Source organism: Vanellus vanellus (assembly GCF_965231255.1).
Source record: "Vanellus vanellus genome assembly, chromosome: 20".
NCBI lineage: Eukaryota > Metazoa > Chordata > Aves > Charadriiformes > Charadriidae > Vanellus > Vanellus vanellus.
The window spans coordinates 3,248,424-3,274,456 of record NC_138925.1 but is presented as its reverse complement, the minus strand read 5'-3'; the positions used below and the strand labels follow the sequence as shown (position 1 = coordinate 3,274,456).

Genomic DNA, 26,033 nt, shown 5'->3' with positions numbered 1-26,033 from the left:
GCAGCAGGGGGGTGACAGCGATTCGGGGTTGCGAACAGGCAGCTGAGCAAGGACGGGGCAAGCTGAGCAGGCACTGGGGAGACCTGCTCTGGGAACAGGGCTGGGAACCAGAAGAAACCAGGATCAGAGACAACTGCTGTTGCTGGAGGTGCTGCTCCAGTTAAAAATAAATAGCATCCTACTGCGGGCAGCTGGTAGGTACCCTCCCGGGGCAAAACACCAACTGCTGAGCACAGGATTTTGCCCAGGCTGTTTCCGTTTGCAGGGTTTGCTCTAATAAACACGCTGTCCCTGCAGCAGAGGAATTGAGCTCGTTGGAGGAGTTTCCTTAAGGACGTGTCCCTGCTCCTGCACCCTTGGTAAGCTGCCCGAGCCTCTCTCCTTGTCCTCTTTACACACTGCTTGGGTTGTAGCACAGCAGGTTGAACTCCAGGTTTTCATCCCAGTGCCGGAGCAGGACAAAGAGCTGCTGGGCTGCGGCTTTCACCGTGGCCAGGCTGTATCCCTCCGGGAAGTTCTGTTCGCTCAGCCACAGGCTGGCTTTGGCGGCCACCAGCTCCCACTCGATGAAGTAGGAAGCTGAACTGTGCTCCAGCCAGGCCAGGGCCACCGCCGTGGCCCACAGCATCCCCTCAGGCTCCGTCTGCTGCTGCAACTCAATGTCAAAGAGCAATGCCTGGACCTCCGAGCTGTCCGTCTCAGAGCCCCGGCCACTGTCAGCTTGCCACTCGGCCAAGGCTGGTGTGCTCTCTGGGGAGGAGAAGCGGCGGATGGTGATAGCCGGCGGGGAGAGTTCCTTCTCGGCTTTCAGGGCTTTGGAGATGCTTTCCACCGCGCTGCCTGAGAAGTGGCGAAGGCGGCCGGTGTCCTCCGCGTGGCTGCCGGGTCCCTCCGACCCCACACACAGGGCAATGTCTCTGTTGGTGGGACTCTTCCCATGTGTGCCATTGGGAACCAGGAGCTGCTGGCCAGAGCCAAGGCTTTTGCGCTCCCCGGAGGGACTGGCCTTCTTGGTGCTGTAGGAGCTGGAGGGACTGAGGGCCAGGCGGTGGCAGGCGAAAGGAGATGTCCACTTCAGCTTCTCCATGGGGATGTTGACGGCATCGCAGAAGGCCGAGTTCATGAGAAAGGCACCGCAGGCCAGCTGCAGAGAAGCCTGCAAGGAGCAGTAGGCATATAGAGAAGCTCTGAGATACCAACCGCTTCTGGGATGTTCATGAAAAAGGCATGCATGGGTGGAGCAGCTCTCCATCTCTGAGCGGACCATCGGACATGGCCATCAGAAACGGCAAGACGCAGGATCCGGGAGGATCCTCCTGCCCTCTGCTCCCCTGCAGTGACCATGCAACCCCAGTGAGACCTGGCAACGAGCTGCTCACCAGGGGAAGGTAGTCTATGTTCTCATTGTCACCCTCGGAGCTGGCTTCGCTCGCTCTGCTCGGAGATTTAATCATGAACCCTTTGGCAGCTCGAGTCAGCAGCCTGGTTTTATTGAAGGTCAGCCTGCAGGAGGAGGAGAAGGCAGCCAGTATCTCCATGCCCCCCCTGATGCCCACCCTCCAAGAACCATCCCTGGTCCCCACACACTGGCATCACGTTCAGTCCCGGCTTCAGCCGCTAACCCCGGGGTGTCCCTCCTCTCCCCCTTGCTTGTATTTGCATCAGACCCAGAGAGGTGCAAGACATCTGCTAAGGTCAGAGGAAGGTTGAGCTGGCCCATACCTTGCAGCAAAGAGGCTCTCAATGGATTTTTGGGCTTGTGCAGAGGACGCAGACAGGCTCTGTAATGGCCCTGGGAAGAAACACAAAGCTGAGGGTAAAACGAGGTGCTACAGGAGAACAAAAGGGAGCACAGTATACGCGCTGGGACATGGGGTGGCTTGTTCTGCTGTTGAATCTTTGGCAAAATCCTTCCTCTCCCCTTGCCTCATTTTTCCTCCATGGATAATGAAATTCCTGTACCTCTCAAAAATGAACCTGGGGGACATCTATACCAAAGGCCCCATCAGGCTCTGTTCTTCACACCCCAGAAGGAGTCAGGTCTTGTGCTCACAGACCTAATTTTAGGTCCTAAAATTTTACAAAAAACCCCAAAACTCAGCAGAAGTACTTGGTGAAGAGCCCAGATCGCGGACCCAATGCGCCTGCAGCCTGGCAAGTACCGTCAGCTCTTTCCCCTACCTTCGGGGAGACCACAGCGCTCCCAGCCAGAGGAGGAAGGGGTGCTGCAGGGTGACAGGCTGCTCTCCTCTGCATCTGCAATGGAGGAATCACATCAGCAACGCCACCCGGCCCAAACTGCCACGACACCGGGCTGCGGCACGGCCGCTCTGCTTCTCCACGTCATTATCAGGTTAATGAGCCTGATCAGGGGTGATTTTAATTCAGCTGCAGATCTGACAAAGCCAGACAAGGTCCAATCCAACTCATCTTCATTAGCGGAGGATTTGGTGACAAGCAAGTGTCTCACATCCCCTTGCCTCTAATTACACCCGGTTTCATCCCTCATGTTATCTGCGCTACGGCTGCCAATTAACTTCCAAGCATTGTCAGCAGCCACTGCCTGCGATTTGGGAGTTTCAGGGGAAATTGCAGCTTCTTCCCCATTTAAGGAGATGGACTCCAGCCAGACACGTGTCTGGTGAGCACCATATTCAAAGAGGAAGGCAGAAGGAAAAAAGATCAGAGAAGATACCTCTTCATAGACTAAACCACTGAGACCTTTAACACCAAGAAGGAGACAAAAGCCCAGGGAATCTCACTTATGCTGTAAAATCCATCGTCTCCGTTCTGACCACAGGCTGACTGGGGACGTCCAGGGGAAAAGCCACGATGCCTTCTGTTTCCCGAGCTCAGGCTCCTCTGGCTGCCTTGCTTGGACGCTGCCCCTTGGCACGAGAGAAGGGAATTGCCAGCATTAGAGAGGGACTGGCACACACATGATGGCAACAAAACCCACAGAATGATGAGCTGGGTCATCTCTGGGCACACAGACCTAAGAGCAGACCTTTTGCCTGGTCGTGGGGAAGAGGTTCTTGCCACCAAGAGCAGCAGGCATGCCGTTAGGCTCAGCCACGGCCTTGGGTACATAGGGCTGGTGCTGAACGGAGCTGTGGCTTCACATGGTTTGCTCTGAACGAGGTTTCTCAGGTGACACCCTCCCTCCCAGGACAACATTTCACCCCTCTGCCAGCCCCATGTTACCTGTGTGGGTGTACTCGACGATGGTGGGCAGGTAGGCATTGGTGCTCAGGTCCACCGGCATGAATGCCGTGTACTTGCTGATGATGTTGCAAGCCTTGCTGGTGTGGACAGCGTTGACCTGGTACCGCCGCCCAGACCCTGCCAACATGAGAGACACCGGGGTTAGAGTGCATGCCCCGTGGACTCCATCCACCCTTTGGACCCAGCTCCCAGACCCAGCTCCATCCTTGAACGCCATGCCCAGCGGGGACTGTACCCCTCTAAACTCTGCCTACTACTCCTTCTGCTCTTGTTTTACACACACAGATGCATTTTGTGGAGCAGAAGTTTGATAAGACCCAGGGACATGTGCAGCCCAGAGCAGTGATGCACGGCTGCTGATGGACCCTCTGAGTTTGATGCCACCTCCCAGACCAGGTGACTAATTCCTTAAAGATAATCACTGTCACCCAATGTGTGAAGCAGAGGAGTACGAAGGAGCACGAGCTTGAGCATGCTAACGTGCCGCAAGGCTGCAGAAGCAGGAGAAAAGTGCAAGGCAGCAGGAAGGGGCTGTCGCTGGGGAACTACATGAAACATTGCCTGATGTTTCACCACTGTATACCCTTGTATTAACTTGAGGGGCTGCTGAAGCTGCTGGGAAGCCCACCCCGAGGCAGGGCAGGGTCTGCCTGCAGCCGGCTTGAGCAGAGCTGCACGTTACCGTGCTCGATTTCACATTCCTTCTCGGCAAGCTGCTCAAAGTCCCGGATGACCGACTTGGCTGCCAGGTGGTGGAAGGTCTCGCTCCACAGGTCTGCGTCGCCGTCCGTCTGGCTCTCCCGCTCTTGGAAGAGAGGGCGGATATCAAAGGTGACTTCCCACTGCACGGGCTCATTGCTCCTCAGCCCCTTCACCACTGCCTTGCAGAAGGTCTTGGGGGAGTGTGGGGAGCCACCAGCAGTGCTGAAGTCGAAGTCCTGCGGCTCCCAGTCAGAGGAGGTCTCTGTTTCAAACGTGAAGGAAGGATGCTGGGCAGACTCTGCAGACAGGGGAGAGGTGAATAATTAATCACATCTGTGGGAGCTGAATTCCCCACTGCCACCAAGAAACCATAATTAATACTTCCTTTTCATGCGGTGGCGCAAGAACGCGATGCAAAAGCCACCGAAACCCCATCACGGACAGGTGAGGATGGCCGTGCTTCCCTCTCTCCCCAGTTACCCAGATCCCCGGGGCTCCGGCTATCCGACGAAGACCGCAGGCTCGCGCTGGCATCAAGTGGTCCCAAGCCCCTTCCCGGAGGGACCTGTTGCAGCCCGTCCAGCACTGGCGGGGAGTCAGCGTCGTGGCAGAAGGACATGCAGCTCCGGTGGAGCAGGGACGGCCGCCGGGCGCCCACGCCACGGATCTTCGTGGCAGAGACAAGCGAGCTGGCTGCGAAGGACTGAGAGCAGAGCACACGTTAGGGCTGGAGCTGGCTGCAGCCCATGGCACGGACCTGCTCTGTCCCTTCTGATCCCATCTGCTCCCTGCCCGATCCCAGCGTGAGACGCAATTGTGCAAACACGTAGGTCCCCCTCTGCTCAGCCCCCACCGGGATCTGTGCCCAGACAGAGCCCTCCATCAGACCTGCAGGGTGTCCCCGAGGGACCCCAGCCCCAGGGGCTCCTTCCCCAGACAGGCAGAAGGTGAAATATGAGTTTCATCCCTCCAGACATTTTAATGACTTCACTTGGGAACCAAAGGAAAGAAGACAGACAGAAAGATCAAGGACCCGTTGCTTAGTAACGAAAGCAGAGAGGCGCAGGGGATGGGGAAAAGGGAATTTTTATCTTTTTTCTTTTTTTTTTACAAGACGGTTCCTCTCACTTTCAGGAGATATGACTTCCCCCTCCAGCATCTCTGGTGCCACATTCTACGCGGATGTCCCCCTCCATGGCTAGCAGAGACACCCAGCTCTGGCTGTTTCTATCCCTGTCTCCAGGGCTGTGGGAAGATAGAGAGACTGTCCCTAAAACGGACAGTCTGTCTATCTTCCTAGCACAGCACCAGCAAGGGACAGAGGTGGTAAAAAGTGGTGGACTGCAGTGATGGACGGAAAGATGCTTTCTCTGGGTGGCAGGCAAGAATGTGGCCTCCATCACCACTAAATTTTTGGTGCTCTATGAAACCACCAGCAAAAATGGGATGCAGGCAGCTCCATGAGCTGACTACTGACTAGGATTGAGATATATAAAAGCAAGCCTGTCACAGAAGCCCTTGCCAGACCCTTTCTATTCAAAACCTGCTCCTTCTCCTGCCCGAGGTCTCCTCCCAGCCAGAGGAAGCTGGCTGGGAACGGAGCCGGGGGTTTAAGCTGCCCATCGCAACCATTGACCTTTCCTTCCCAGCACGGCGTGCACAGAGACAAGCTGAGGGCTCACGTTCACACCCCTGAAAATGTCAAGCCCTGGCAGCCAGGCTGGGAGAGCCGCCGGGAGCCCTCACAGCACGAGGGACAGCAAAACCAGGCTGCAATTAATTAAGACCAGGATGCATGCCGTTAACCATTTACTACCCTCCAAAAGGGAGTCGTTTCCATCCCTGCCTTCACGCTGAGCATCCTGTGGGCAGGAGGATGCTCTGTGGACCTTCACAATGCAGGCAAGGTCACTGGTACCCCTAAAACATGCCACTGCTTGCCGCTCGTCAAGCAATGCGGTTCACTACCCTCACTGCTGCAGCTAAAGGGTAGAGGTCCCTCCCTGCGGACCGCTGGCACTTCTTCCCCCTCGCCCCCTCACCTCCACTCCATCCCCCCCTCACCCAACCGATCTCTAAGCCACAGCAGAAGAGAAACCAAAGCCTCAGACATGCCCGTTCTGAGTTTCCATGGGAACAAAAGTGCTGCTGGTCCTCCCAGCCCTGCAGATGCTGGTTTCAGAGCAGAGCATCCTGGCGATGCCAAGGATGGGAGAAAATCATCCCTACCCTTCCACCAGTCAGCTGAAAAATCTTCCCAAATTTCACCTGCTACCTGCAGCAGGCAGGGGACATAACACTGTTCAGCAGATATGTCACCACACAGGTCCATGTCTCAGCCTGACGCTGCATACGGGCTGTGGTTCCAGCTAGAGCATTGGGGGATCTGCTTCGGGACTGACTTTCTTTTCCCCTGCAGAGCACAGATATGCCACAGCCCTACGGAGAGTTTGCACCGCATGGCCAAACTCGAGGGAAAAAAGAAGGAAGCAGCAGCCTGGGGGGTCAGACGAGCAGCAAGGTGAAGCACGGGCCACTCGGAGGAAGGAGAGGCATTTATCAAAGAAAAGCTGAGCTCCCATGGAGAGGCACTGCTGGAGGATATCAGGATGGCACCCTGCTCCCTGCTTGACTTCTTTCCTACATATTTGTGATGTGCTGCAGCACAGAGCACAGGCACATATATATCTCTCTATAAAAATATATCAGGACTGGTGTGAGCCAGGCTCTTCCCCTTCTGCATGAGGTTTCCCTGCTGCTGCACGCTGGCCTCTGCCTGCAGGCAAAGCCTCTCCGAGGGTCACATACCTGGAAATCCACCTGCCAGGGCTCAGGGCTGACCTGCTGTAGGTCCTGCAGGTAGGTTTTCCGAAGGGGGTTTTTCACCAAGGCAGTGCTGGGGTCGCTGGCCGTCGGCACCTTCTTGCAAGGCTCGTGGTCAGCGATTTGGGTGGTGCTGTATGCTCGTCTCCTGGAGGAAGTCTTCACATCTATTCCTGCACAGCGGGAGAGAGGATCAGCTCCGCTCCAGAGTGGGACCAGCCAGCACCATCCACCCTTAGCCCCCGGTAGGCAGCAGAGATCCCGCCCCTGTGCTCCTCCCGGGGCCAAGGGGGTCAAGCTCAGCCCTGCACGGTTTTAAGCAAAGCAACTAAACCACAAAAGGAAATAAGAGCCTACATTCAAAACTCTTGGGGAAGTCGGGAGAGCAGATTGGGGCGGTTTTGTCTGAGCAGTTTTCAGCTAGAAAAAGCCTGACTGCATTCCCCCAAACCTCCCTGGAGAAGACAAAGGATTTACTAATGAAATTTCATTAGCACAGACATTCTCTTGTCAGAGCAAGAGTAAAATTTCATTTGGAAAGGCATGATTTCTCATTGCTTTTGACAAGGTTGAGGGGATTCGCAGCACAGTTCCTCTCTGAATATAAGCGAAGAACACCCCACGAGTAACAGAGGTTGCCTTGTCACGTGGAAACCAGCCCTGGCGTGCAACCAGCCACTTCATGCTGCATGTTACTGGCAAAACCCCCCAGCCAAACTGTGATAGCAAGGGGTGACATCCTAGGGATGGGGCTTTGGATCCATTTCCCCCTTTCCTGACCTTGAACTGCAACTCCAGGGCTTGCAGGTAACAAATGCTTTGCAGGTGTAGGGACAGTCTAGCCGGGCTACTTATTTGCTCACTCTTCTCCTTCTCCGCACACTGGAGGGCAGCTTGGGAAGCATGTAAATAATTATGCGGCCAAAGCTAGAGCTGCTTTGATAATCTCCAGGGAAGCCAGTTCTCCAGGGCTTCCCTTGATTTCCTGACAGGTTTGGATAAAACATCCAAAGCAAACAGACTCGCTCAAGCCTCGGGAGATCTGTCATCCCTCCTGCAAACCCCTCCGGCTCTTTGCAGAGGTACAGCCAAAGACACTTATTTGTCAGACAAGCAAATTGGCAGAGCAGCGACAGAAGCTTGATTAGAAAGACAGGGGCATCACACCCACGCTTGTACAGAGGAAAATCTGACCGGTGTCCGTGTCTGATTCTCCCCCAGGATCTCTGCCCACCCCCAGGTGATCGGGGGCACGCTCGGCAGGGCAGCAGCCCTCCGAGTCTCTGGAGTGGTTCCAGCTCTCCACGCCTGCTCCCTCCTCCTGGGAGTGAAAGAAAACGGAGCTGCCCGACTCCTGGGACCGCATCATGCTGTAACGTCGCCTCTTGTCCTGGGGGAAAGCAAAGAGAGGGAATAGGTCCCACCATCACGTCCGTCAGCCGGCTCCCAGCCGAGAGGAGCCACTGCTTGTGCACCAGCACCCTTATCTACTGAGTTCCTATTTCTCCTCTATGTCTCACCCACCATCTCCCTTGAGGACAGAGTGAGAAAGCAAGAGACACCTCCTGAACACGTACAAAGAGCGCACACCTGTTTGTGCATGTGCACACCAACAGCCCCCACTCCCAGCACAGCCCCACCAGCCAGAGCAGCGTGGACTCACAGATCTGGGGTTGGAGATGTACGGGGAGGTGTCACAGATGATGCCGTAGCCGACCAGGCGGTCACCAGGGAAGAGGCAACTGGTTCTGACAGGGGAAACCAAGACCTCGGTGCTCTCGGGAAAGACCCACTCCACAGACACGTCACTCAGGACTGGTGCCATCGCCTTCTTCAGTGACTTGATCATCTGAGGCACAATGCAGAGGAGGGGTTATACAGCAACTGGACATTGCGTGTGCCACGGTGCACATGCCGTGTGTTGCAGGGAAGGTGAAAATTTCCCCAAACAAATCACCAGCTCATTTCTACCCTCTCCTGACCTAGGTGGGAGCCTGCTCTCTCTTAGACTGCCCTGACACTCATCCCAGCACCCCCAGCCCCTTGGCATGGTTCTACCAAGGGCAGAAGAGCAGATATTGATAAAGCACAGGACTGATCTCACGCTGCATGTTGCCAGCCCAGAGCAAGGTGGCAGCTTGTGGTCAGAGGTATCTTGCTCCAGCAGCATCCCTTGCTTCCCCCCAGCATACAGACAAAGCTGTTGGCCTTCACTTGTCCGAGCCTCAGCCCTGCCCCAAGCCCTGACACTCACACACCGACTGACAGCATTGCTTATTTTTGGTACAGGTCCTTGCTGGCACAAGCCCCTGCCGGAAATCAGCAATGCTCTGCCAATTACACATGTGGAGAAGACCAATATCCGTGAATATCTCATGGACAAACCTACCAGGGAGCCATCCACAAGAGTTTCCCTGCGCACCAGGGGAAGAGAACACCAGATTTAGAGGCAGAACAGCTCAACTGTTCTCTATTGTTCACTGCTTTTTCACAGGCTCAGGAAGACACACCAGGCTCTGTGTTATAAGGCCATTAATTGATGCCTCAGACTGCTGAAGGCACCAAGCTGCACAACCCGCAAAGCTCTTTATTAATAGCTCTATAAAAAAACCAAACCTCTCTTCACTGTCTTTGCTTTTAATTTACATCAGAAATGCTGATACCATTCTGTCTTAGAGAGGTTTTTGTATGCTCCAGGTTCCCGCAGAGGGGTGGACTGTTGAACTCCTTCTTTTGAGATCAAGAATGTAGCCACCAGCTTTTTAGAGATATTTAGGAGCTAAAGACCCAATTCTCTCTGGGTTTAGTCATCCAGCGGACGACAGGCTGGGCACCATGCTTTCACCAGGGGACAGAGCCATTCTTACACCGGATTTGAAGCACATCGGTTTACTCAGTCTTCATGGGGAGAGTGGAAATGAAGAGGCTCCCCCCTTTGCTTTCAAGTTGGCTTAATAGGCAAAGCTATTGCAGTGTATTTCTCTCCCTCAAACTCCGGGTACTTCTCGCCTGAGCAACGCCAGGGCTGAGCCTGACTTCAAAACTAATTGGCTGCTTTGATGCCGGTTCCTCTGCCCTCGCCGGTGTCTGAGGCAGCAGCTACCTTTGAAGCCAAAGCTGCTGTATCACGGCTATCGCTACTCCCCATCCCCGCGCAGAGGGTAAACACACCCTCCCACTCCCTCTGACAGCCGGAGATGAAGATGCTCTTTCATCCCCTCCCGCTCGCCCACCTGCTGCCGAGTGGGAGTTGGAAAGGCAGCACCGGGATGGGGAATAAGACCCGCTAGTGAGCCGTGGCCTCCCTCTCCCTGAACCAGAGCATCGGTATGGCCTTACAAGGTGGTCCCTTGGGAGTGGGCAGCTGTACCTTGGGCTGCAGCCTCTCGCCCTCTGCCAGGAACTCAGCGATGCCCCTGGACACGGCGGCCAGCCCCCGTACCAGTCTCCTGCAGGCGTTTGGCCCGATGCCGAAGCTGTAGCACCTGCAAAGGGACAGGGAGCGTCAGGATCCTGCGGATGAAGCCATCCCAACCCCGCACAGTTCACCCACTCCCTGCAGGCAGAAAACAACAACCCCCCCCCACCAGCTTTATCCCACTGCTGTGCAGTTGTCCAGCATGTCCGGAGCAAAATAAACCAGCTCCTCTTTTAGGTGGGTGGCAGGAGGGTTAGGAACGGGCAGCCCCCTCTGCTCAGCAGACCTCGGATCCCTTCCCCAAAGAGCAGTCTTCAGCTGCGACACTCAGGGACTTCCCAGAAAGACTCAGTGGGACCCCAAGCTCTTGCCTCCTCTGCAAACACAAACAAGCAGCTTTGCTGCCAGTTCAGCTCTTTTCCCTGCTGAGTGTCCGTGGTCAATAGCACTAAAGACCCAGTAATTATCTCTGCTCACAATTAAAATAAATGTTTTCTCAAGGAAAGAGGAACAGGCCAGGCAAGGCTGCTCCCCCAGCTCCCAGCTCAATGAGTCAGGATTTGGTTTTGGCTGAAGGCTGCAAACCCGAAACCGAGCTGGAGCCTGGGCAGGGAGGGCAGGAGAGAGCCATGCCTGGTGGGGATGGATGTGGTAGGAAGCCAGGAGGGATGGGGATGGGTTGGATACGGCATTCAGCCAGGGCAGTGGCTAGCTGAGGAAGAAACCACCTTCAGCAGCAAACTGCATCTGCACAAGGGGCTTTTCTCCTAGAGGTTTTTAATCCCCAGCTGGCTGCAAATCTTAGGTCAGCCTCACACCCTCTTAAATAAGGCTCTGATCTTCTTTTGAGACAGGGGCCACAAAGACAACTCGGCGATGTGCTGGGCACTGCCTTCCAGGGTTCCCCGAGACCACACTCTGACTCTGGCTGCATTTAGCCCACCACCGTGCCTCCAGAGATGGGCTGCCCTATACAGCTGGGAAACAGTTCAACATCCATATAGTAAAAAAGAAGGACAGAGCAGCTTCCCTGATAAGCCCTGAAGTCTGAGGGATGGAGAGGAATAAGGTTTTCTTACATTTTTCTCATGTTTTATACCCCTTAAAGAGGCAGAGGAGAAACCAGACCAGCCTGTCATCAGAGCTGGGGAACCAGGCTGGGAGCTCGATGCACAAATTAGCTGCTTTTTACATTGCTGTCTTTCAGCATATTCAGTTCTGTGCAGCCCCATCCTGGAAGCAGCTGGGGCCAGACCCAGATGTGCTTTAAAAAACAAACAAACAAAAAAAAAAAACCCAGCAAGGGAGATTGTTCGTGTGTCAATCTCTCCTAGCAGGAAGCATCAGACGAGAGCCTGTGAAGTTGTCAGCCCAATTATCCTGCTTTTGATTGTTTAAAAAGCATCTGAACTTCTGGGATCTGTTCCAAACCCTTTGAGGTTCTCCCATGGCTCATACCAGCAATGTCTCCTGCCTCTGTCTCTGAAGCAGGGATGTCTGTGAGATGGAGCCGTGTTCAAGGAGAAGCATGTCCCCCACCACGCCAGGCTTTCACCCCCGCAGCAGTGAGCCCCGCTGCCCTCCATACCTGGTGGAGCAGGAGTGGTTTCGCAGCAGCTCCAGGACCTTGCCCGTGTTGCTGATGGCCCCGTCCGTCAGCAGAAAGAGCTGTCGGGGATGGCCCCTGTGGATGGGCTGCCGAATGACCCACTTCAAAGGTGATAAGACATTGGTGCCACCCATATCGGCCCGGATCCTCTTGATGTTCTCGCAGGCGATGGCCAAGCTCTCCTGTCCAAAGGAGCGGAAGAATCGTCAGCCTCTGCACCAGCACCCACCGAGCACCAAGGAAATGTGTTTCCCCCTTCACTCACCTCGCAGTAAGTCCGACTGGCAGGAAAGAGGGTCTTGAAAGTGGATCCAAACCCAATGATGTTGAAGAGACACGCTGGCATCAGGCTCTTGAGAATGACCAACAGAGCATCCTGGGGGGTGGAAAGCAAGCAGACATCAGGCACACCGGGTCTCTCCCTGCCTGCCCCAGCTCCACCAGTAAAAGCTCTGACCAGGTCCCACCTTGCCATCACACCTTACTCCCACCTGCATTTTTCTGCGGGCATTTGATAATAAAACAACAGTTTCTTTCACATGCACTGCATGTGAAACCACTGCTTATTACTCTGCTCTTTCCAAAGTCCCTTAATGATATTTGGGTCCCAAAGCAGTGAAGAAAATGGGGACCCTTCAAAAAAAAAAAAAAAAAAAAGAGCTGAACAAATTTTTCTGTTTGTTTTTAACTGATTAAATTTGTGCTTGCAATACGGTACTGCAGCACAGAGCTAGTGGGTGAGAAGCAGAGTGTGAAATTGAGAAGTGCGACACGCAATGCATTTCAATGTCCAAACTTGCAGAAAATAAACAAACAGCTTAAAGTTACACAAAAGGAAAAGCCTCCCCCATCCCCAATTCTCTTGTATTCATAGCTGGCATCAATTAAAATAACTGGGAGAGGCAGATTTAAGCTATTTTCTTTACCAGAGGTGGTTATCTAACTTGCCTATTCCTGGTCTTTACATAAGGGAAGAGCAATTTAAATTGTCTCAGACATCTGTGATGGCCGTGAACAACTCCAGCACAGAGCTTGTGTTAGCAGCAACTGGGCAAGAGCTGCCCAAGGAGCTCCTGAGCTTGCAGGGGCAGCAGGAGCAATTAGTGTGGCAGGAGAGGGAGGCCAATTTAAAGCAAAGTGCTGGCAGCGTTCAGGAGGAGCTCGGCTCTTTCTGTTTATATGCTGATAAAGGCAGACTCCTGCCAGTCTGCCTAGGGCTGCAGAAACCCTAGAGCCAGCCCCAAGGGAAGAGCTGTCAAGGTCAAACGAGCAAGAGCAGCCTCCTTGCTTCGTCATACGCAGTGGCAAAGACCGCATAACCACAGAGGGCGAGCGCTGGAGCTGCACTCAGAGAAACCCCCTGCCTGGGAAGAGCCACAGGGAGAGAGGTGGTGGGTCGGTCCGGTTCCCAACCCCTGTAAGACTCAGCAGCAAGGCAGAGTTGGAGCCCTGCAAATCAGTGAAATAATGTATGAGAACAGGGCTGCCCTTTAACAGGCTCCAGAGGACTTTAAACCAAGCTGTTATCTCAAACCTACGAGAATATATTTATACCACTGCTCCCCAGATGGCTCCTGGGATGCCGGCTCTTCCAAATCTCAATGCTGACATCCCATCTCAGAACTAATTACAAGGAAAAAAAACCAACAGATTTCCAAATATTTTTCCCAAAATGAGCAACCGATGCCTGCTTTCTGTTACAGCAAATGGAAAGATTTATTGCTTCTTGTGGTAAATATTGATCTCGATCCTGTTGTACTCAATACCTATATGGCAGCTCAATAAGGAGAGATGTTTGCCTCCAGAGAAGTCAATTCCCAGTTATTAGTCTAGTTTTGCCAGCGAGCCCACCCGGTGCGGGCACCATCACGGGCCTGGCTCTTCTCCCCGGCTGCATCGGGATGGGAAAGGAACCAGCTGCAGGAAATTTAAACCCCTGAACTTTCCACCCCGGCCGCTTTGGCCGAGTGCCCTCCTGCTCAGCAGCGAACCGCGTCCTCCCGGCTGCACGCAGCCAGCCCGCACTGCCACCATCCCCTCCCCGTTTGCATCTCTACCGGCACCACCGCTCGCTCTGCAGCTCAGCTTTCCCCGCTGCACGCGTCCAAGCCCTGCCACGCCGCTCACCCAGCAAGCTGAGGACGACTGAAATGTCTCCATCAAGCGTAACCCACCCAAACCCAGTCAGAACAGCCCCTGCCACGAGGTCCCTGAGATTTCCAAGCCATAAACAAGGATGGGGGACTCAAAAGAGAGACAGCAATTTTCTCCCTTGAGGTATCTCCTCCAAAATCTCTGATAACTCCCCTGAAATATTTTTCCAGACAGGGAACAGCTTTTTTCCTGTTTTTACAGCACTCCTGCGGATGAGACTCCCAGTTCAGGACCTCTCAGAGAAGGGCTCTGTCCCCGCAGGGTCCCCATCCCCATGGGACAAACTGGCCTCTATGGAGGCTGAAGAGACCGCAGTGCCCAAACCCAGCCATGCTGTGAGTCAGAAAGCAAAAATCTGGGCTGGGACAGAGATGCCTCCTGATTCCCAGACTTTGAAACATGCTGAGGGAAGGGGGTATCACCTTGGAGAGATCCTGGCCCCTTTGGTGGATGCAGGGACAGGGGACAGCCTCCCTGTCCCAGGGGACCTGTTGCAGCCATCCTCAGGCTCCCCACATTCCGATCCTTGCTGCCGGAGGTGGCCGTCCTCCAGCAGTTCCCATGGAAACCAGAGACGGGTAAGAAGATGGGCTAGAAGATGCTCCCTGTTGCTCGCCCTGGGCGAAGGGGGTGCAGCTGTACCCAGGGGGGTGTTTGGGTCCAAATCTCGGTGGCATTTGTGTTAGGAAAGGGTGTGAGCAGGAAACCTGGGGACACAACGACTCGGTGAATCTGTCAGACATCTAAATGCAACCGAAGCCCTCAGATGAAGCCTGCCTCTGTAATTCCCTCACTGTCCTCAACAAAGTTGCACGGGATAGAACAGACCCCTGCCCTGCTCAGGAGGATGCGATATTCATCAAGCTATCGGGACTTACCCAGTCCTGAAAATCAAGACAGAAACTTTCCAAAAGAGCTTTTGCCAGAGACTGCAGCTTCTCGCCGAGACCTGCCAGCTGGCAAGCATCAGACACCAACCTGGCCTCCAAAGCACATTAGGCAGGGATAACGATAATTAGTTACCAGCATGATTTCCCCTTTGATGGACAGAGCGGTGCCCAGCAGGCTGAGGGCAGGAACCTCTCCAGGTCCTTCGGGCAGTGGCACAAAGCCAAGCCCCGCTCTCAGGGGGCAACCTGCAGCTGGGCAAGAGTCATATCTGAACAGGGGAACCTCAGACCCACAAAATATCATGACACAACCTTTCTAAGGCTCCTTTTTTATCCAGAGGTATCAGCACACCTCCCATAATCCTCCACCAGACTGCTGGTGTCCATTTGTGTTTGAAAAGGGATGCATCATCTTCAAATGACTTCTGTGGGTGCACAGCAAAATGCCTCCTAATGCCTGGTCAGCACGTCGCTCTGAAGCTTCTCTTGGAGCTCCCTGGAGGTCTCCCCCCTAGGCAGTGATTGCCCCAAGCCTCCCAGAGACAGGGAGAACTGGAAAAGGGATGCACAAGGATGCACACCAGCAAGAGCAGGAGAGAAAACATCTTTGCATTTGATGTGCTGACAGGAGGAAGAGGAAGAAGAACAGAATAGGGGAGAGTCAGCTTCGCTGCAGGTACCTAACAAGCCACACGGTTGAGATGACTAAAGCTACAGCATATAATTACCCCCCATCCCCTCATAATGAACACTCATCAGCACTCAGCAACCCCCACTGCTCTCTAATATTCATCCCTCATTGGCACACAGGCACTTCCCCTCCTGCGTGGTACCTTGACGCGGTTGATGTTCACACCGCTCATGCTTCTGCTGCGGTCTACGAGGAAGATAAACTCTCCTTGGGCCTTCTGGAGGTCCGGCTGGACGGTCCTCAAGTCAGGGCAGAAGTTGAGCATGATAACGGGGTGGTGGGGGATGTCCTTGTTCAGCCGCTTCCTGATGATTTCTGTCTGCAAGAAACAAGGAGAGAGCTCGAGATGTTGATTTTTCTGCCCTTTTTCACTTTGAGGGGAATAAGAGCAGGGCTGCGTGCAAGAAGATGTAAGTATGTGGCCTTTTGTGGGCTTGTTCTGGCCTCAGCGGTGACAACACCTAAGGTCCGGCTGTGCCGCAGGTTGTTCTGTCCGTAACCCCCATGGAGGTGCTCCGTGGATGAACGGGACTCCTGCCTCCTCCCAGCCAGCATCACGCTTTGCCCGGGGGACAAAGGCTGGCAGAAAGCCTAAACCAGAGACCCCCTGCACACACGGATGAGAAGAAATTAAAATACCTGGCCCTATGCAGCACCTTGCAAAACTGATTCTCCAAACATTTCATTAGATCCCTCCCGAAAACATGGTTCATTAGTGCAGTTTAGTATCACACTGAGGCACATGGGAGGTTTTGTCTGTGGTCGCTGGATAACGAAGTGCCAGATACAACCCTCAGAATGCTGTATTCATCACTGCGATTCATTCCTGCCACCTCTGGTTTGCTGGTTTTTTCTGCCCGTTTCTTTTATCATTTTTCTTTGTACGGATTGAAACACTTTGTAGAACCAAACCAGTCGCTCAGGACACCGTTCGATAGGAACCCGTGTGATATATGTCTCTGTACTGCACATAGCTCTTATGGCTCTCTGCATTTTGCCTCAATTCTATTTCAAGTATCAATCTTCATTAAAAACTTGATAAAATTAAACTGGAAAAACCTCTTGTGATGGGTTTATAATCTGCTATTTTGTGTGTATAAAGCAGTCCCGGGTTCACGGTTCACGGGCTGAGCTGCAGTGAGGCAGCGTGTCCCTGCTTTCGAGGGAGCTCCGGGACCCCCACATCAGCACAATCCGTGGCCTTTCATCCCTGGGTCTAAAGTGCAGAAAAATCCACCGTAATAAGCAGCTCGGTTCTTGGGGGCTTTGTTTGTTTTTATTTTTTTCCCCTTCCTCTTTCAAAGGCTGCTGTTTCTTGCAGGAGTAAACCAGACCCCAAATAACCGGGCTGGTTTTCTCCAGCTGTGAGTCATATTCCTAGATCTACAAGCTAACGATCAACCTTTATTTTACATAACTCACTAAACACAAGAGTCCCTGGGGATCAACACTCACACCCAGGCTTTGTTTTCAGCTGCGCTGCCTGAGCGCTGCTTCTCTGACCCCTGCGAAAAGACGGTTCCCATTCACAGGAACAAGTTCCTTGCCGTCACCCCAGCTCTCGCTCATCCTCTCGCGTTTCACTCTCATGCTTTGGAGCATAAATTAATCAGTCACTGGGAAATAAAAGGGCTTTTTCCAGCCCCATTTTCCTCCAGCCGTACGACATTATTTTGTTTAAGAGCTTTCCCAGCATGGATGTTTATCAGATTACAGACCAGAGGGATCCTCTCTGTCCAAGGAGTGAATTGTGGCCCCGGACCTACCCGCAGCGCTCCCTGGGATGCTCTTGGAGACTCAAGACATAAAATCCCTGAGTGATCAGGATGAGCCCATAGCCTGGATTTCCCACTGACTTCAGAGTGAATTTTACAGGTAAGGCTTCAGCAAACAGCCTCGGAGCTGCTGCTACAGGTCAGCCAGAAAAGCAAACATCTCATTCACACCCTCTCTTCTCCTCCCCTCCCCTGCATTCCCCTTCACCCGTTATCCAATTACAGTAAACTAATCAGATCTTGTCGACTGCGAGTTGATTCCAGCGTGCATTTGTCCCAAACACCCTGATAGCTGACGGGCATCCAAGGCTTTTGCATAACAAACCAAGGGATAGGAATTAATTATCATTTACCGCTGAAATTTCTGGGCTAATTCATTTAAGCCACGAGGTGCCCAGTGTCATGCTCTGAGCAGCAGCCTGTAATCTACCCCAGATTTTTTTCTGCTTCTTGCCCTTCTCCGTACAGTTGCTTCCCAGTCCTCCTGGGGCAGAGGTGGGTTTCCTGCAGGGAAATGACTCTGGAATGATCCCCCCTAGATAATTTGACGTGCTAAAGACACAGAAATAATTAGAGAGCCATCTGAGCCATAGCGTGGGAGTTTCATTTCGTTCCACCTGCCACACGCTTGAACACAATTAGAGGAGACGCCTGCCGCGCGAGCAAGCGCAGTCCTGATCCCCGCACCGCGCTGCAAGAGAAAAGCGAAGGGCGAAAGGAATGAGAAGAGGGTTGATGTGTCTCCGGTGAAAGGAGAAATCACGGCAGCACAGGGAGGCACCTCTACAGCAGGTTCGGGACATCTGCCAAGCGGGGGGCCCCAGATCAGATACACGGAGAATGAGTTTAAGGGGAAATGAGCATCCCTGGTTGCCAACAAGAACACCGGTGCATGTAAAAGAGGGAGCTGCCACAGTAAGCCCGGGGGCTGTGGTTACACAAGTGTGCCTTAGGTGAAGACGCCCACCCTGGAAATTCAGAGGGCCTCTTCACTGATTCCAGAGACACTGATGTGGCAGCTCAGAAGCACTGGGCTGTCACTCATTGCTTCAGAATTGATGAAAGATGAGGCACAAATCCCAGAGCAGATATTTTTCTATTTGCTGATCAGCAGAACAAAGAGAAGTTTCTCCTACCTTGTCTTCAGTTCAGCTCATTATTCCAAGCAAAATCACTTATTTCTCTCTGACAGCTATCCAGAAACAGTAAACATTTACTGAGCAATTAAAAGAATATTTTATCCTATGTCATTGCAATAATTATAATACCCTTAATGCTATAACAATATACCTATCTAATTATGCTATGCTAGACTAGCACTAATTATACACACAATAACCATCTCAGAGCTTCTTCCACACTCATTTTATCAGAAGCACTGCAGAATTTTCCCCTCTTCCTCCACATAAGCCCCTCTCCAAGGGAGGATGCAGAGCTTACTGGGCCAGTGTAACACCTGATACTGGAAGCAAGCAAGCAATCAAGCAATCATTTACTTGCACAGTTCCAGTCCCAAGGAAAGCCTCAGCTAACACCTGCAGCTTTTGCTTCTCACCTTTTTCTCAGCACTGGGGTCTTTCTTAGTGCCTTTAATGAAATCGTTCTTCCCCTTCAGGTGTCGTTCATACTCTGCAGGTGTCATATCACCTTCTTCCATTAAGACGTGAGGCATGTGGGGCTCTGGAAATGCAAAGAATTGGGTGAAAAACTGCCTTAGCTAAACCAGGTTTGGGAGATGCAGGCACGCTCGGTTGTGAAAACAGAGCAATATCTCTGAGCTTGGGCAGCGTGGACAACCTTGAGAAGGTCTGGGATTATCTCCTAGAAAGTCTAACCCTGGCAATATTTGCAAAACCAGAGCTAATCCAGCTGTCTCCAGCACTACGGAGGAGAATCCCAGGAAGGGGCAAGACCAGCAGAGAGGACACAGAGCCCACCTACCACTTGGATGGATCAAGATCTCCACAGGTCTGTCGAAGGTGTGTTTATTGGCCAGCGTGATCACAATGCTCTTGGCGGAGCGAGCAGAGGGGTCAGCGTCTGCTCGGATCTCGTGCGTAGGGCTCTCAACGCCTGCCCGGGCAAAGCGAGGTGCAGTTAGGGACTGAGGATGGGGAAAACCAGGGAGAAGAGAGAGCAAGATGGCAGGGGACAGGAACCAAGTGGACTATGCTTCTGCCATATCAACACCCCACATTAACATCAGCCCCAGCACAATTAACTTGCCAAAACAGACTCCCCATCGCAGCGGCAGAGAATGAGGAAGAGTGTGGACATTGCCTTGAGGAGGTGATAAACCAGCCTGGCACAGCAGGACGGCCCCGGTGCTCCTACCTGCCAGCAAGCACGGCCCCCGGATCTCCAAATGAAAGCTGAACTCGTACTCGAAGGGGTTGGTGGCCTCACTCTCCAGCAGCTGAGCCAGGCACAACCTGCTCCCTTGCTCCGGGCTCCCCGATCCACAGTAGTGCTTGTCCCTGCCGGTGAGATAAATTCTAATCAACACTGTGCACATGTTACATCCCCGTGGGAACTGCAGATCTGATGGAGGTAAAGCCTGCAGCAGCTCTGCAGGCTCCTGCAGCAACAGCAGCCTTCTGCTCTGCCAGTTCTGCATTTCCCCACATCAGTCCCAGCCAGAGCGCATCCTGTGGGTTTTCGTACGTTCGGAGCTGGTGGCTGGAAAGGCTGCTGGCATTCTCCAGGCTGGCCTGGGGGACCCTGGGGACACACACAGCTGGCAGAACGACCCTCACAGCCCCGCTGGGCAGTGTCTGCAGCTCAGAGGAGGTGCTGATGAAGATGGAGATGCTTTCCAGGGGAGGAATCATGCCCAGGTTAGCCACAAAAACAATCCTCTCCAAGTCCTCATCCATCATGATTCTTCCTGCACAGAGGGGACCACACCAGGGAGACGCGGTGTCACAACCGTGCAAAATGCTCCTCCCCAGGCCTCCCACTTCTCACCTCCTCCACCCCAGCCCTGGATCAAATGCCCAAAGTCTTTAGAGTAATGCTGATGTGTGCAGTGAGGGCCCCAGCCCTCAACACCACTCCTTCAGATGTCCAGAGGCAACAGTGCTTTCCAAAATGGATGGCAGTCACCATAGGGACACGAGCACCACAACTGAAGGCTCAGCCTTTCAAAGGGAGCACCCTCGATGCCATGGCGTATGACAGTCAGCCACCCCCTGCCACCTCCCCACTTCTCTTTCCCTGCTTTTCTTCCCCACGTTCCTTAAAACACCCCCGACTCCCTCACCGCTTCCATCGCGAGCTCTTCCATCGGGGAGGCTGCAGCCGTTGAAATATGTGTCATCGATCTTGGCTTTGTCTTTGATCTGCACCGTCACGGCACGCCGGGACACGGCCGCCTCGAACCCCACAACGGTGGTGCACTCATCCAAGGGGTAGACAAAGAGACCTGCCAGCCAGAAGGTTTTTTTAGCACTTGCCCAGACCCACTAGCCAGGACCACAGCGGGGCAGGTCCCTCTTGGCACTGCCCTGCAAGCTCCTGGGATTTTTCACTTAAAAAATTGTACCCTTGGACCATGAAAGGTACAATTGAGGACACAATGTACTTGGTTACTCTTCCCACAAGCATCTAAGGGTTTAAGGCGCGCACAGAAACCCAGCACTGTGATAGCCCTGGCTCTTGCACTGGGAGCTTCACCCCTCACAACTTGCCTTCAAAAGCCTGAGCTTCTGGGTTGCGGTAGGTGAGCAAGGCTGTCATCCCAAAGGCATAGCCGCTGACGCATGATGTCACCTCCGATGTGGTGAGAGGGAGCGGGGAACGGGTAGTCCGGTTAATCAGCCCTGGCATCTTCCTGGGGGTCTGTCGGTGATGGTGGGGTCACCCGCAGCGAGCTGGAGAGAGGTGGAAGGGCGAGAATGAATGAGGAGTGCCGAGTGCCCCCCACACACCTCATTTTGGCTTCTGCTGCCCTGAGGACAGAAAGGTGACTGACCTGGGACAGGACAAGACCTGGGCTTGACGGCTCCACTGGTGGAGGTGGGGATGGAGACAAGACCCTGGTGGGAAGACGTGAGGCAAACACTTGCCCCAAGTCCCCTCCCCGGCACAAGGGAGGAAGTTCAGGTGAAACCTGCCTGGCTGGGGACACCGCAGCGGTGGACCACGCATCTCACCAGCTCCCACACCCACCTACTGCTTGAGTCTGGGCAGAGCGGGTTAACATCTGGTTTTGGACCTCCTGCTTCTCATTATGCTCCAACCTGACAAGTTTGTCCAGGGTAAGACTATGACCCTGAGAGTTTTCCTTTAGCTGGTGGGAAGGAAGAGCAGGCAGGCAGAGCGGGGCATCCTCTTTGCCTCCCCACGCCCTTGGCAGCCCGTCTTCGCTGCATTTTGGGGTGGTGGCATGGCTCTGCTGCCCCTCATCTCCACATCCCTTCCGCAAAGGCTGACTCATCCCTCCGCTCTGCTCAGCGGAGACATTCAGATGCAAAGTGGTTATTTCTGCCAATTACATTTCAACTCTTTTTCCCTGAGCAGGTTTTCCTCCGTTCCAGCTCATCTCCCCCAAGACCCAGGGTTTCAAAGGAGACCTTTCAGGTTGCTCTGGGGCCACATCCAGCTCCCCTGGGGCACAGGGAGAAGTTGCTAGGCAGCAGTTCTCCCTGGCTGGCTCTGCGATGCTTTATGCAATGATTTACAAGGCCCAAGAGGAGCCAGCAGCAGTGAAATACATCAGTTTCTCATTTCCTAGCAGTCCTGCGTTATTAAAACCACCTTTATATGCAAATGCCGTGGAAGATACGAACGGCAGACATCAAGGCCACGAGCTCGCCGAGCGCTCGGGCAGGGAAATGGTACTAAGGGAGGAAAAATGGGAGAGTAAGGGAGAGAAAGCAGGGCTGGCTGGGATGGGGGGGAGCAGACAGGGCACCCAAGCAAATCGAACAGAAGGAAGAAGATGATGGAGGGCAAGTAATCTCAAGGCAAACTCCTGAATCACAGCCAACAACCTCGACTGTTTCTGATTTAATCCTCCTCTCCTTCCACTGCAAAGGCTGCTCACGCCAGGAGCTGCCCACAATGGGACAGGGGGACCCATCCAGGGGGACACAGCCCCGCACGGTCAGGAGATGCAGGAGCGTGTCCAGCTCAGCTGCTCCGGCACAGGAGCCCTGCGTGAGCCCAGGGAAGGCTGTCACACACCGGGATGCTCCAAGCCATGCTAACAGGGGTTGTAAAGTCAGAAGCTGGCAAGAGTTCACCTGCTACAGGGAGAGATAATGAAGGTCGCCTTGCTGCCAAGATGTGGCAGAGGCCATCAAGATATCTGGAAGTGATTAAATGCCAGGCGGGGGAAGAAGGAGGGGGGAATTATTTTGCCTTAGGGAAGAAAGCAAGCAAGAAATAACAAGGGAAAGGTGCTCTCTACCAGCTAGGCACAACAGGAATTCATTATGGGATTACCAGAGAGGTGAATTCAGGCTCCAGGAGCATGACTTCAGCCTGGCAGCTCTCTTGGCTGTGGAGGCTTACAGCAGAGCCATGGTTGAGATCCAAGCCCCTCACCTCTCCTGCACCCGCCGGAGACTGGGGACATGCCTCCCATGGCAGTGGCTCTGCCAAGTGGGGATTTCTGCATCACCCAGGCCAGCACAAGAGACCCTTGGTGGGATGCAGACCCCCGTGCACATCCTGTATAAAGCACGTCAGGAGAGTTGCACGTCTCCTGCGGCTCCAGCATGGTTCAGAGGAACCCCGCACCAGCCCTGCCTGCCACACCAGCTGGAAAAACTGCCCCACAAGGACCGCGAGGGCTCAGAGGGCTCTTCCCGGCTGCTTCCCGCTCCAAGACCCTTGGGATGGGGCTGGGAGGCAGCGGGCTGCTGCCAGCACAGCCCTGGGGCTGCTTCACACAGATCGTATCGCCAACGCCATCAAGTGACTGCAGCGTGGAAAGGGAAGAGCAGGGAGGCAGGCATGGGGGAGAGCAGTGGGAGAGAGCTGGCATCTCTCTCCTGTGCCCCCCCGAGAACACCACCGCCGCCCCCCTGCTGCTCCCCATCTTGCCTTTGCTGCTCTGGGACCTGCTCTCGGTCTGCATCCAGGTGGTGAGGCTGGACCCTCAGGACGGGAGCTGGCAGGAGCCCACATCCCAAAAATTCCCACCAGCATCGCTGCCGCACAGGGCATCCCTGCCCCATCCTCAGCGTGTCCCCTCACCACCACCAAACGTGCCCTGCCTCCTGCGCGCAGCTGGCACGGGGACATCCCACAGAGCTGGCCAGACACCTCCTGACCCACGGCCTCACACTGCATTTGGCATCCCGGGAGAAGGGGAAACCTTCAGCAAATCCCTTCAGCCAGCTTGCTGCATCACTGAAAATACCCCACACCCGTTATCCCATCAGCCAGGGAAGCAGCTCAGGGCTGGGGGCAGAAATGACCCCTTGGCCAGCCACGCTCAGGACCGGGCACGTCGGGATGCTACCATGTTTTTCTTTTTTTTTTTTTTTTTCCTTGCTTCGTAAATACTCTTTCCTTGACAATCTGCCCCTCTTCACAGCCAAGGAGGAGGCAGCAACGCTGGCAATATTCTTGCCCCGCTCCAGGCTATACCCCCAGCCAATTTCCGTGCATGATTTGCGGAGAAGGCACTGATGCTGCACCGACGTCTGCGGACGGTCCCAGTGACGTGCAGAGTGCGCAGGGCTTTGCTTCGGAGTGCAGACGGCACTGCGACGCGCAGGCTCGCCCAGAGCTTGCACCAGCCGCTCCACCTGGCTGCAGGCGCCTGCCCCAACACACCGGTGAGGTTTGGAGCCGGATTTTAAAGGACTGAGTTGGAAAGGGTGTTTATGAGCCCAAAAAGGGGGTGCGATGCCTGGAGCGCTGCTCAGAGCTGCCTGGGGGCCCGCCAGCATCTCTAAACACTGATGTACCCTCAAAAAAAAATCTGACCTTTGAGCATGTGTAGTAAAGACAGAGGCAGAATAATGCTCTTCTAAGGTGTATTTCCACACATTGAATGGAACACAGCAAACTGTGACTGCCGTAGCCATGAGCACGCAGCCTGGCTCCTGCACAGCTCCCCAAAGCAGGTTAGGGTCCCAGCAGTGCCACCACCCTGGTGGCACCCACAGCCAACAACAGGTTGGCACCCACAGCCAACAACAGGTTAGTAAGACCCAAACCAGACTTGGCAGGTGGGATAAAACTGTGTGCTGCCTGCGGCACATCCCCACCTGGCCCTGACGGCTGAAGGGCAGATGTCCAGAGGCAGCCCCGGCTGCTTTTGCCCCCCCAAGACACAAACGCAGCCTTGTGAAGCCCAGCCCATCACGATGGATGTATTTTTGGGCTGCTGAATCCCCTGCTGCACCACCCTGCTGTAACCTCTGACCAGCCCCAAATGGGTCCCCTTGGAAATGTCACCTCCAGGTCCAAGCCAGACCTGGGTCATAGCCACACTGTTCAGAGGGTGACTGTTTTTCTGCAGCTGAGTAAAATATTCCTTCCATTTCGTCTGTATCAATCAACACTGACATCCAGTGGCTTGTCAGGATGATTACAGCCACTGTGCCTTGTGGAGATGTACAGATGTACAGCCCTGGAGGGACCTTCCTGGCTGGTGGCAGGGTACCTGTGTGGCACCACAACCCTGGGAGCTGCTGGGCCACCACTACGGGAAAGCACTCCCCTCTGTTTGCAATACCAAGCCAGGAGAATCTCCGCTCTTCTCAAACTTTTGGGGCTCTCAAGCAGAACCATGCTTCGGGTATTTCCCCTGGCTTGGCAGGGGCAGCACGGCTCGGGGAGCAGTCGTGGGCATGCTGCTGGGGCATCCCTGACTTAGCCTACCTGACCCACATCAGCTGCAGGTCATGCCTAAGACACACAGAACCCCTCCAGCCACTCTCCCCCAAAGCATGAGGCTCAAACCTTGCCAGGTGACTGGGATCAACCCCCTGAAACATTTCTAGGAAACAGTAGGAGCAAACTGTGTCCGAAACAGAGAATGCAGCACTCTCCTGTCAGAGCTCCTGCACAGGGTTGCTGGTTGACGGCAGCACCTCCTGGAAGAGATGAGGATCCACCATGGCAGACCTGTGGCAACCTCTCATGAAAAGCTCCGGGAGCCATTCTCCCATCTCCAGCCTCCCTTCGCCTCAAACTGCAAGCGTGGGGTATCCCACCTGCTGGGAAAACCAGCAAAACAGCCACTGAACTTCACCCCAGAGCCACTGCAGATCCGCTGTGGGGTCACAATGTGGCACCCCACTGCCAAAGAGGTGACAAAGATTTCTGGCCAGAGGCATGCACCCTTTTGGGAGCCCCCAATGGGCACTCTGAGGCCTTGGATATGGGCATTGGGGGAGGTGAGGGGGAGCACGCTGCTCCTGCCAGCACCCTGCCAAGAGGGGCACCCAGCGAACGCAATTGGGCTGCCCCTTCCAGGGGTGACGCAGCGCCAGGTTGAGATGTGGCTGGCAGCCCCCGCAGAGCTAGATTTGGGGGACTGTCAATCATTGCCCTGGCAGGTCTCTTGGACCATGCGTATTGCCCCAGAGCTGGGTCTCAAGGACCCTGATTCATGTCCCAAGCTCTGTTTCTAGAGCCGTCAATCACGTCCCTGTGCAGACAGCATTTCTGATATGGGTTTAGTTAACCCCTGCCTTGCTGGGCTCGCTGCTGCGCCAGTGCTTGCAAGATCTCCGGGCTGAGCCACAGCGGGAGGTTTTAGCCCATCTGAAGGGTGTCTGGG

The 26,033-nt window shown here is 54.2% G+C and overlaps 1 protein-coding gene across 1 annotated transcript; it reads right to left on the bottom strand.

The window, feature by feature from the left end:
- Positions 1 to 391: 391 nt before the first annotated feature.
- On the bottom strand, positions 392 to 21,115 carry VWA5B1 (von Willebrand factor A domain containing 5B1; the record flags this gene model as incomplete). The annotated part of the gene is made up of 21 exons (XM_082493671.1): positions 392 to 1,156; positions 1,380 to 1,503; positions 1,723 to 1,792; positions 2,182 to 2,256; positions 2,763 to 2,888; positions 3,205 to 3,342; positions 3,908 to 4,225; positions 4,408 to 4,630; positions 6,736 to 6,923; positions 7,945 to 8,140; positions 8,414 to 8,599; positions 10,121 to 10,235; positions 11,757 to 11,959; positions 12,043 to 12,153; positions 15,655 to 15,831; positions 18,843 to 18,967; positions 19,229 to 19,360; positions 19,622 to 19,764; positions 19,952 to 20,174; positions 20,550 to 20,711; positions 20,977 to 21,115. The coding sequence occupies 21 exons, from the start codon at positions 21,113 to 21,115 to the stop codon at positions 392 to 394; spliced, it is 3,939 nt and encodes a 1,312-aa protein (XP_082349797.1).
- Between the last annotated feature and the right edge of the window lie 4,918 nt (positions 21,116 to 26,033).